Below are 12,864 nucleotides of genomic sequence, written 5' to 3' on the forward strand. Positions count from 1 at the left end.
TCAACCAGCAACACTCTCAGGGCTTGGCTTACCAGCAACACTCTCAGGGCTTGGCTTGCCAGCCCATTGGAGCCAATACACTGGGGGCTAGGTTTGCTAACCCACCAAATCACAACATTCTCAGGACTTGGCTTGCCAACCTATTAGAGCTGACACTTCTGGAGCTAGGCTTACCAGCCCCTCGATGACTCTTTCTGGGGTTTGGCTGTCCCGTTGAGCTGACACTCTCAAAGCCCAAGCTGACCTGAAAAATCCACATCATAAGGGTGTGAAGCATGACCTGATAGGATGTGTGTCCTAAGAAGAGACACCAGAGAGCTCATATGTCCTCTCCCTCCCTGAATTCATGAACCAAGGAAAAGTCATATGAGAGGACTCAGAGTAAAGATAGCTATTTACAAACCAGGAAGAAAACTCTCACTGGAAACCAACCATGCTGGCATGTTTTGATTGCAACCTTCTGAAAGAAGTTCAGCGCCAGTAATGACTCCACACCCGGCCAGGACCAAGAGATTTATTAAAGCGGCAGTTACAAGGAAAAAGTGAAAGGGTCTGTGGAGACAGAGAGAGAGAGAGAGAGAGAGGAAGTGAGAGAGAGGCGGGGAGATAGCTGCAGAGAAGAAGAGAGCGACAGAGAGAGACCGAGAGAGAGTTGCAGGGAGAGGGCTGTACTTATCAGCCCAACAGGAGCCGGAAGGGGCCATGCTATGCTCCTATTGGAGGAGCTGCATGGGAGTAGGGTGGGGCCAATGCCATGTTATGGTCCTATTGGACACATAACAAAGCTGGCTACTGATTGGAGGCTTGCAGGTTTGAAATTGGCACGCAGGGAGGTTTGAAAGTCCTGCGTGCCGGCAATTGTGCTCACAGAAGCCAGACCAAGGGCCTTTGTTGTCTGGTGTGTCGGCGCCATTTCGGAGCCGCCCCTCTGGTCGCTTCCTGCACCCTTCACCTTCCAGTCTCCAGAACTGTAGAAAATGCATTTCTGTTGTTTAAGCAACCCAATCTGTGGGATTGTTATGGCAGCCTTGCATACTGAAAGACATACCACATTCCACCTACAAAAATGTAAATTTATTTTCTTTTTATCAACCTAGAATCATTGCATAGTTATTTGAATTTTTTTTCACTTTGCAACGTGTAATAGGCATATTCTTAGTTCAGTAAATGATTATGTTTAATTTGATGCATAATTTGCATAGCTACACATTAACCTATTCAGTTACTCTATTGATGGACATTTAGTTTATCAACGGAATGCTATTACAGTAGGCAGAATTATAATGAGCATTGTAGTACATTATGCTTGTTTACCACCTGGTATTATTCTCCTTTGCTATAATACTAAAAGTAGGAACAATTACATACTATAAATACTAATAGATGCTGCTGAATAATTCTCCAAATATGTCATTAACTAAGTGATACTCCCACCAAATGTATATGATTGTCTAAGTACTTAGGCAACTCTAGATTTTAAATGTCTGCTAATACCTAAATATCTCAAATAGTTTTAGTGTGAGTTCCTTCAAACTCATTGTAGTTAAACGGGTTTGTTTCATTAAAAATGTGTCTTTTTTTATGGCTATTTTAGTTTTCTAGGACTGCCATGACAAATTACCACATAAGAGATGACTTAAAACACAGGATTTTTTTTTCCCTCACACTTCTGGAGGCCAGCAGTCTAATCCAACACATGTCACAGGGCTTTTGCTCTCTACAAAAGTTCTAGGAGAAGATCCTTCCTTGCACTTCCTGGTTTCTTGTGCCTACCAGCAAACCTTGACATCCCCAATTACTCGGGCTTGTGGACCCTATTTACTCCAATCTCTGACTAAATCATTGCACGATATTTTTCCTAAATGTGTTTCTGTGTCCAAATTTGCCTCTTATGAGGCTCCGGTCACAGAATTAGATTTTTTCCTAATCCAGTATGATCTCATTTGAACTTGATTACATCTGCAAAAAGCCTATTTCTAAATAAGATCACATTTGCAGAGACTGGGAATTAGAACTTGAACATAACTTGTGGTTGTACACAAGTCAACCAACAATAACCTATAGATAATCTTTACTCACTAATCTATTAGTAGGCTTGTCTTTATTGATTCATATGAATTATTGATATAGTGCATGCTAATATCTGATAATAATAAAGTATAACTGATTAATAAAACTAAGTACAATTTTTAAATATATGCTGTTACTATCTCATTAAAATTAGCAAAGTTAAAAATAAAATATAATATATATACACTGCCGGACTCGGTGGCTCAGCCTGTAATCCCGCGCCTTTGGGAGGCTGAGGTGAGTGGATTGCCTGAGCCCGCGGGTTTGAGACCCGCCTGGGCAACGAGACCTCATCTCTACAATAAATCAAAAAATCAGCCGGGTGTGGTAACGCATGCCTGTAATTTCGGCTACTTGGAAGGCAAAGGCAGAAGGATCGCGCCAAAGCCCAGCAGGTCGAGGCTGCGGTGGCCGAGAGTGGCCAATGCACTCCAGTCTGGGTGACAGAGTGAGACTCCAACTCAAAAAAAAAAAAAAAAGTATATATATATATATATATATATATGCATATATATATACACTACTGTTACGTATATCCTCTTAAAATATGCTTAACAAGGCCCACTTAATTATTTCAAGAACTCAAAAGTCAAAAGACCAAATTTTTCTAATATGAAATATTACTAAAAATTAGATGTTCTTGCTATTTAGGATCAAGAGGTTGAGCAAGAATATTAGATGTTATATAATTGATTTCTTATATTATGTGCTAATTTGCTAAGGAGAAAAGGTTTATGAAGTTTGTATTCTTAATTGTGCACTTTCAGAAGCACTGCTAAAGAAACATATGGTTACATGTCACTATGTCTATAGAATGAAATTATAGTTAACATAAATTTTTTTTTTTTTTTTTTTTTTTTTTTGAGTTGGAGTCTCACTCTGTCGCCCAGGCTGGAGTGCAGTGGCTGTTCCCGGGAATGGCCACTGCAGCCTCAACCTGCTGGGCTCCTTCCGCCTCAGCCTTCCAAGTAGCTAGAACTACAGGCGCGCTACCATGCCCTGCTAACTTTTTTTGATTTATTGTAGAGATGAGGTCTCGCCAAGTTGCCCAGGCGGGTCTCGAACCCGCGGGCCCAGGGAATTCACTCACCTTGGCCTCCCAAAGCGCGGGATTACAGGCTGAGCCACCAAGCCCGGTGTTAACATAAAATTTAAGTGGAAAAGTATTGTCTAGTGTGTGTGCAGGTTAGTATAATCATAGAAGGTACCCAATAAGTTTAACAATGAATAACTCAAACTGTTGTGAAATTCCAGTAACTGTTCACCACAAAATATTGGAGTATGATACTTTTTTATTTTTGGAGAAGAGAAGTTCAAAGAAAGGGTCATTAAATGACTGTGATTTCAAATCACACAGATGGCAGGCACCCCAATGTGTAGCTTAGTGCTTTTTTCATTATAAAATGCTCAGTAAAATTTTTCTGCCCAACCTGTTGTTTGCTGTTCTATGGCCCACAATGGCATACTTCTGATTTACAGAACTCAGTCAAGAGGTGTTTTAATATAGAAATTCAACAGTAATTTCCCAAAACTTTAGAAGAATTTCTTTGTATATCTGTCTTTGAAAATACCATTAAATCAGCCGGGCTTGGTAGCGCATGCCTGTAATTCCGGCTACTCGGAAGGCTGAGGCGGAAGGATCGCCGGAGCCCAGCTGGTCAAGGCTGCGGTGCACTCCAGTCTGGGCGATTGAGTGAGACTCCAATTTAAAAAAAAAAAAAAAGAAAGAAAATACCATTAAAATAAAAGCAAGCAATCTGAATAAAATATGTAGTATAATTCAAATAATGTCACCCATAGATTTAAGCTCTTTTTCTATCTGATAGTATTTAACAAATTATTCATTTTTTCAAAATTATATTAATAGCATTCTTAATGTATGAGAGTGGTGGTGCTAAGCATTTGTGCCTTTTAAAATGTTTATCTTTTATGTTCTCCTCCTTTGAGAAATTGCTTTTTAGTGGAGATAACAAATTGGCAGCCAATTAATAATAAAACAGACTGCGTGCCTTACAACATTGTCAAAGAGAATAGTTATTAGAGTGGTTACATTTTTCTTTAAGGTGTTCAAGAGTCAGAAAGTGATGCATTGAGGTGCCCTGCAAAATAACACTTGATGAATAATTTTCATTCTTGATTAAGTAATCTTAGATAAAACTATATTTTAAAAAATTTTCTCAAATGGGAATTTTTGTGTGTGTGTGGCTTTAATTTTAGTGATGTTCTCACAAATACATAGATTTAAAGTATCTTGTAATAACAAGAGAATTGTTTTTGATTTTAAATAATTAATTAGTTAATTAATATTTATTTTAGTTGATTCAGACTGTCAGTGTCATGGACAAGGATGACCCTCCCCGAGGCCACAAATTCTTCTTTGAACCAGTACCAGAATTTCCTCTCAATCCCAACTTCACCATTGTAGACAATAAAGGTATATAACATTTCTAAATCCAAAAATTATAAAGCCTTAAGATGCCAAATTAAAAACAAATGCCAAGATTTTTTGGTTTTGTTTTTTACTTTTTTTCCTTCCAGATAATACAGCAGGAATCATGACTCGAAAAGATGGCTACAGTCGCAACAAAATGAGCACCTATCTACTTCCAATTTTAATCTTTGACAATGATTATCCAATTCAAAGCAGCACAGGCACGCTCACTATTCGTGTGTGTGCCTGCGATAATCAAGGGAATATGCAATCCTGCACGGCAGAGGCCCTGATCCTCTCGGCTGGCTTGAGCACGGGAGCTCTCATCGCGATTCTGCTCTGTGTCCTCATACTGCTTAGTAAGCTCTGCCCTTCTAAACATCCTTCACTTGCAACATTCGTTTCCACATTGACCCATGGATAATGCCCTGAAGAGCACTCTTCTTTATAGCTAAAGGCAGAAAACTTCAACTTTTTATTAAAATTGTTCTTTCAAGTAGAGAAAAATTGAAGATTCTGTCTGTGGGAATAGATCTAGATTTCTAGAGACTAAAACCAAAAGTATCATATGCTATTTACATATTTTTAAAACATATTTTATACCATTAGCTATTATAACTTCAACTAACCATGGCCACTGCTCCAAGGACACTGGATTTAATCACTGATTTAGTTTTTATATCAACTGTATTAGGTAAACACTTTTCTTCTACAGAAAGGCAAAATAACTTGCCCAAAGTCACCCATTTAGAAAGTGTTTTAACTAGAATGCAGTTTATTCTACAATAAAATTCTCCTTGCCATTATTCTCAGAAACAAAGACTACTTTTCCTATGAAAATACTATTACTAACCAATACTAAGTTATGTGTGTCAGTTGCCTGCTTTGCAAATTTCTTAAAGTGATCCCAATAAGTGAAACATTGTCCCCATAGAATTTATCATATATTGATGTAACATGCCTAATTAAATAGTGAAAACTTAGTTGTTAAAATATCATTATGACACTGTGGTTATACCACTCATACCTAGCGCTGCAACATTTTCTAAATAAAGTCATGCTTCCAATGAAAATGTTTTATTTGGGAAGGCACTAACAGGACAATGATTTAATTCAATTAAACAGTTGTTTCACTGCACAACATTCCAAAAAAATTGTGGCATCAAATATTCATCCAAAATGCTTACACTTAGGCAGGAGAGCTAGCCAAATTGATGTTCTAATGCTCATATGTGCTGGCTCCTTTTCACTGCAAATCCTTTCAAGCTATCTGGATGAAATCCCTTTGGCCAGAAATTCTTGCAGGACTTCAGTGGGAGATTGATGAAAGTAAGGGAAAAACATTTGTCTCAGTTAAGACGATCCAACTATTTAGAAAAACATTTTCTCAAAGTGGTTTAGAACATACACACTACTCCCTACACCATCAGCAGTTTCCATTTCCACCTACTGTTAGAGAGTTCAACTCCCCTGTAAAATATTTGTGTATCCTTATGGAGAACAAAATCTGGCTTATCCCTTTAGCTAAGTGCTACTGATTTCATGTTGTTTTATTTACTCATACAGTTCCAGTTTGCTAATTTAGAACAGTATGAAATATATATATATTGCAAGTTTGTTTTTTAAATTTCTATATTAATGCAATACACACACGTACTGAAAGACATTCATGACCGCATAAGAAAAAAAAAAAGCATCCCCCTCAAATAATTTAGATATTATAACATTGTCAAACTAAACTAGATAACGTTTTTTTTCTATGCAGGAATCCTAGATTTATTCTTTTATCCTTAAAAGTCTGCCATTTTTCTTCCTTGAGGAATATGGAAAGCACACATTTCTTATTTTTCATTTTCTCAATATATACTAAATGTGGAGTGACTTTATATGATTGTAGATAAAATAGATTCTAATTCAAAAGTTTCATTATTAAGGTTTCTGAAGCATTCTTGCTGTCACTTGGAGTCTTTATAGTAATGATCGGATAGCTTATTTCTGTCGTTAAAGGAGTTAGCTCTCTAATAGATAGTGATATAGCATGGACAATAATGTTTGAGATGTGCCTTAAAACATTTTGAAGAAATGTAATTCTTAGTTTATAACTATCTTAAGAAGTAAAATAGAGGATTAAAACCTAAGACGGGACTTTTAAAACTTTTGGTTCTTTTGGCACTCTGATGCAGTTTATGGATCTGAGAATAAAGAAATGTATTTATACATCCTAAACCAAAAACACATAGCAAAATGAGTTTGCTTATTAAATTATGCATGCCATTTTCTATTGCAAGTCTAATAATGGTTTGAGATATGTGTCAAGCTCTAATGCAATATAAAATACTTGTCATACATACTGCCATTATCAGTTTATGCAGATATTCATGATGGAAAGAAATGATAAATTTGAATGAAAAATTATGATGCACTTTTTTTCCATTCCTTATTCTAGCCTCCCTGAATTCCATTCACATACCCCAAATTAATAATCTCAATCTAGGAAGTAATAAGACAGTTTTGATTTAGCAGAAGAGAAAAACTCAGGTTAAAAGGACCATTTGTGGGAATCTGTAAACCTTTACTAGCTAAGGAATCCTTTAAAATATGATTATTTGGTTGCTATTTATACATAAAAAGTAGAGAACTTATAAATTAATTCATGCAATATTAAATTTAGAGAGAACTTTCTTTTTCTAGTGCACAGCTCAGGATTAATGGATCTTGTTGGATTTAATTCATCTTATGTCCATTCTTGATTAGGAGAGAGTACTGATAATATCTCATTTTTACCACATAGTTTTTTTAAAAATGTCTTCAAGATTATCCTTTAGTTCAGCAACCAAAGTTCATTGTGTGGATGTTAACTGAAGATACTTCTAGTTATCTTTTAAGAAATATTTCTATCGATTAGGAAGAGCAGAGGAAGGTGTACTGGCCAATATGAAAATAACATTGAACAGTTCTTTAGTAGAATTATAGGGACCTAAATGGCCATTTTGAAGTATAGTCTCAGTAGAAATGAGTTTGAGTAATTTCAGTATAAAAACCAAGAAAAGGAATAATAGCTTTTGGGAATAACATGAACTTATTTTATATGAAAAACAAATTACTTTAGCAAACATTCAAGTGCCCTAAAGTAAAGGAAATCTAGTTTTTACTTCTCCCTAGTAATATTTAAGTGTGTTTTTTAAATATTTTACTAATTTTATTTTTTTTATATAAAATTAGGGATTTGATCCATAAAATGGAGTATCTTATATTTTGGAAATCAAGTGTTTTTTAATGTATTTTGTTAATTGCAACATGCATTTATTAGGAAAATGTTCATTGTCCGATATATGTAGAATAATTTAAATTCCTATGCTATAACAAGAAATAAGGAAGTATACTACATATGGGAAAGTTCATAGTTAACTCGGTAACATAGAATCATGTAAACAATAAAAACCATAGAACAAGTAGAGAAAATGCAATTAACATTTCAGCTCAGAAGCTTAAATGCAACTGTGTAATCAAGGAAGTCCATATTAACAAGATAACATCTAGGCTGTCTTGTAAGATGAGTATAAGTTATGAGTTTGAATTTGGGTTTTACATGTAGCTTTTAGAGCTATATTTCAGATTTTTAAGCAGGCCTTCAAAATCAGACTACTAAAGGAATTTAGTTAAAATGGAGATGAAATCTACAGCTCATAAACATTAATATGTGTATATATGCATCTGTATATATTTTGCATATATTCCCTTGAGTCATTAACAAAATATTCGATTGGTGCTCAATTTATCTTGTAATAATAGCAATTGGCACTATGGCATTTTTGTATTTGAAACAAATACACATTTGGAAAAAGTGAAGTGGCAGGCAATTTAAGTTGGCTAGATGTGCTAATTATAATTGAACAAAGATTTTTAAAGGTCAGAGGTTTGTAAGACAGTATATCTTGAAAGTAAATTAATGACACTGTAATGTGTGCTTCTTTATCAATACAGTGCATCCAATCATAGCTCCGAGGCATTCTGTATTTGTGTAGGATAGTTACTCTTTTTATCCAGTCTTAATATCTCTTCACACAAACTTCGCGAACAGAAATGTTCTCTATTGTATCCTAAATCATGAAATCCCACCGTTCTCTCTCTCTCTCTCTCTCTCTCTCTCTCTCTCTCTCTCTTTTTTTTTTTTTTAATGAATAGTTTTGATAGTGCTGTTTGCGGCACTGAAGAGGCAAAGGAAAAAGGAACCCCTGATCATTTCAAAAGACGATGTCCGGGACAACATCGTGACCTACAATGATGAAGGCGGTGGGGAAGAAGATACCCAAGCTTTTGACATCGGCACATTAAGGAATCCAGAAGCAAGAGAAGACAGTAAACTTAGACGGGATGTGATGCCTGAAACTATTTTTCAGATAAGGAGGACTGTGCCTCTGTGGGAAAATATTGATGTACAAGATTTTATCCATCGAAGATTAAAAGAAAACGACGCAGACCCAAGTGCGCCTCCTTACGATTCACTGGCAACATATGCCTATGAAGGGAATGATTCCGTAGCAGATTCGCTCAGTTCTTTAGAATCTCTCACAGCTGATTGTAACCAAGATTATGATTACCTCAGCGACTGGGGGCCTCGTTTTAAAAAACTTGCCGACATGTATGGGGGTGATGATAGTGACCGAGACTAGGACATCGTATGTCTTGAGCATATTAGCAGAAGTGCTGTCTATGTTACTAGATTGAGTGGCCTGTATACTCTTCCTTGGAGGAAATTCAAAAATCTAAATTACAAACAATACCTAGGTGTTGTCTTAGTTAAGGGTTTGCTTAATCGGTAAGTTATTGTGAATGAACACGAATGACATAGATTTTTTAAAAAAGTAATAATAACCAGTTCACCTTCTTTGCCTAACAATCAGAAGGAAAGTATATCACATCAATAATCAAGCAAAATACTTAAAAGGCTTTTTGTGCCTTTTCTTAGATATAAGAACTTTATAAATGTTTTCGTAACTGACTTTCAGTCACCTTTACTATTAAATTAAACATTGTGCAACTGCTTTGTAAATTAATATGGAAAAAATATATCCCTAATGAAATAGGAATGACTATTACTGCCATATTTATTTAGTTGAAGAATGTCTTTGTGTTAATTCATTCATATTTTTATAAATGTATATTTATATTTTTATATTTTTATGAAATAAACTATTTATAAAAATACATTTCATTTTATTTAATTTCTAGAAGCAGTTCTTATCTCACAAACAACAAAACTGTTTTACATCTTTAAATGTAAAACATGATTCACTCAGGGAATAAGCAGCTAAAAAGATACTGCATGGGATTTGGAACTAGAATGTAGTGGAAATACAAAAGAGTTTTGGTACAAATTGTTATTTTTCTTTTTCAGTCACTTAAATATGAACTAATGTTTATTGAATCACTGATGTCTACCCATCAATACAACATGAGAAACCTTTGAATATAAAATATTACATATATATATGTAGTTGTGGATAATAAACTTTAAGTTTTTGCAAGTCTTTACTATGGGATCAACCAGTGAATTGTATTTGAGAATAAATAAAGTATGTGTCAGTAATGTTATATAGATAAAGAAAAAATCTAAATCAGTCTTCTTTCATTAATAGTATAGTTCTCAAAATGAGCAATCATAGTTTTGATTTTTTTCTTCATGATGAGGCAATTTATGGAATATGTGCTCGGGTCTTAACATGTTTAAAATATATACTGAGAAAATAGAGGATTTTTAATGTATTATGTTATTTAGAACATTCAAAGTGATTGTATTTAATAATATTTTGGGAACTAAGGACAAGTAGAAAAAAGAAGCCCAAGAGAATATGACGGTTTACTAATGATTAGGATTATCCAGTAAACAAAATATCAATAGGCATCTTAAGACATGGGAAAGAAGAGCAAAGAGGAATCATGCATAATAATCATTTGCAGATCTTTGAAAGATTGCCATGCATAAACTTGTCCTCATTTGGCTCAAAGTACAAAACCTAACCCAAAAAGTTGGGAACTTCACAGAGAGATTGCAAGTTATCTATTTTCTAAGCCAAGAATTAACCTTTTTTTCTTCTTTAATTATTCATCTGTTAAGGAACAAATGTCATTCTCTCAGTAACTCCTGCATGGAATATATAGGAGAAGTTTAACATTGACTAGTCTGTTATCAAGACATTTTAGTGAATATCAAATTATAAACAGGTATTTATATGTTATTATGTTACTCTGTTATAAAGTTTTGAGGACTAACACTAACTCAATAATTTTATCACCAATAACTAACCCATATTAAAGATTTAATTTCATGCTAAGAAAAAAAATACTGAACAATATGAGGAATTAGTTGATTTTTTAGGCTGACTGAAATTACTCCAAACCAGGAAGTTTTTAGATTTAGTTTAGACAATTTTAGTTTTACCTTAAAAAGTAATTTGTTTCCCTATTGCTAGAGTTCTTCCAGCATAGATAAGATGAATGTGTGAGGAATATGTAGAGTGGCCTAAGGAAGTAAAAAAATGAATTAGGCATCTAACAAGTCCCCTTATAACCACTTTATACTATAATCACTACAGGTTTACGTAACAATAGAGAAACAAATCCTAAGGATACCTGTACGAACTGTACATGTAGTGGCTATTTAAAAAAGAAATTATGTGGAGCAAGCGATAGGGAAATTGGTAGTTACATAGCTTGCCTGCATTTACCAGGCTTGAAATACTAAGAGCACCACAGTATACCAAACTACTTACAGGTCATAGACCTACAATTGCTATGAATCATATTGATACTAGATAAAATAAGACAAATTATAATTTTAAATTTGATTATTAAGAAATGTTATTTGACTATCACTTTTTAGCAATTAAATGATAAAATTCTCTGATCTGTGAAATGCCTGATATACTGGAGTCTTTATAAGACAGAGCTAACGGATTTCATATTTACTAGATATATGGTTGTTTTTAAGGGGTCCAATTTAATCAAGGAAACTACCAGATCAGTGTAATATTAAAACTTCCTATACTGTTCCAATCATCTATGAAAGTTCCATTGTAGAAAAAATACATTTAAGAGCCAGATGGATTAGATTTTTAAAATTTTTTACTGGCAAACTAGAGAAAAAAATTGAACCGCTCCAGGAAAGCAGACAAAATAATATTTTTTTTTCTTTTTTTTTGGGGGGGGGGGAGAAGAAAGAGAGAAAGAGAGAGAGAGAGAGAGAAAGAGAGAGAAAGAGACTAGAGTCCAGTCTAGTGCAGAAACCCGACAAAATAATATTTACCCTGTTAAATTTGGATTTTATTTTACTAGGAACACACTGCATATTCAGTAATATTAGTTTCCATCACTTGATTCTTATTAACTGTAGCATGAGAAAATTAGAGAATAATTTATTCTTAATATGTACTTACTTTCCAAACAAAATAAATTAATTAGCTTCGAATATTTAAAATTAAGACAGATTAAATTAAAATCAATTTAGTAATCATTATCTCAAATATAATTAAAACAATTTCATTGTTTTATTTAGAAATTTCAATAATTTTCATAATAATATGTCTATATTTGTATCTGAATTTCTTTAGTGTGAGTAACCTATCTATATAATTTGAATTTTAATACACAGCCTGAATATCATTCTACTGAATTCTGCTCCCAGACATAATGAACAAATTTCAATGACTTAAATATCAAACTTAGTAAAGAGAGTAAAACATCATTAACAATAAAAGCAACCAAACATACAAGAGAAAAAGCACCAATATCTTACCTTAGCCAGTGGTAGATGTTGATAATTCCTTTTGCCTTAGCATGTGTCCTCCTCATTAGTTTTCTGGATTCTTTATTCTTTTGATTATTCTTTTACTTTATTCAGTCTTCTTCATTGTTTCCTTCTTTTCTTTCCTAACTTTGTATTTTGTAGTGGTGTGGGCCCTAGTATTTTTTGCTTGTTTGTTTTTTAGTTATATTCGGGCCTTGGTGATCTTACCCATTCTCCTAGATTCTATATATGTGTTTATTTATATCTACATATCTAAAATATAGATGGAAAATCCCCAAATTTACACTTCCCTTCTTCGCCTGCTTCTAATAATCCAAACACCTGTCCAACTAACTATTCTAAATTTCGACCCAAATATTTTTGAAGTAACATGGATCCAAATTTGAACTACTAATTTTCACTTTGAAAGTATTTCTCAGCTTGCCTCATGTCAGTTAATGATGACTCTATCATTCTAACTGCCCAGGCCATAAACCTTGCAGTTATTCTTCATTCTTCTCATTCTGTTATCTTTTATATATCTAAAATATATCATATTTTAGAAAATCCTACTAAT

At 34.0% G+C, this 12,864-nt stretch overlaps 1 protein-coding gene across 1 annotated transcript in view; it reads left to right on the top strand.

Moving 5' to 3' along the window:
• CDH9 (cadherin 9) overlaps nucleotides 1–9,807 on the top strand; it is a 106,573-nt gene extending 96,766 nt beyond the window's left edge. Inside the window, exons 9-11 of the mRNA XM_008051757.1 lie at nucleotides 4,387–4,504; nucleotides 4,609–4,860; nucleotides 8,687–9,807. Coding sequence (XP_008049948.1) covers nucleotides 4,387–4,504; nucleotides 4,609–4,860; nucleotides 8,687–9,174 — 858 coding nt within the window. The 3' untranslated portion in view covers nucleotides 9,175–9,807. The remainder of the gene's footprint in view (nucleotides 1–4,386; nucleotides 4,505–4,608; nucleotides 4,861–8,686) is intronic.
• The last annotated feature ends 3,057 nt before the right edge of the window (nucleotides 9,808–12,864 follow it).

The sequence above is a fragment of the Carlito syrichta genome, unplaced genomic scaffold (assembly GCF_000164805.1).
Source record: "Carlito syrichta isolate Samal-C Ts95f unplaced genomic scaffold, Tarsius_syrichta-2.0.1 Scaffold231455, whole genome shotgun sequence".
Classification (NCBI taxonomy): Eukaryota; Metazoa; Chordata; class Mammalia; order Primates; family Tarsiidae; genus Carlito; species Carlito syrichta.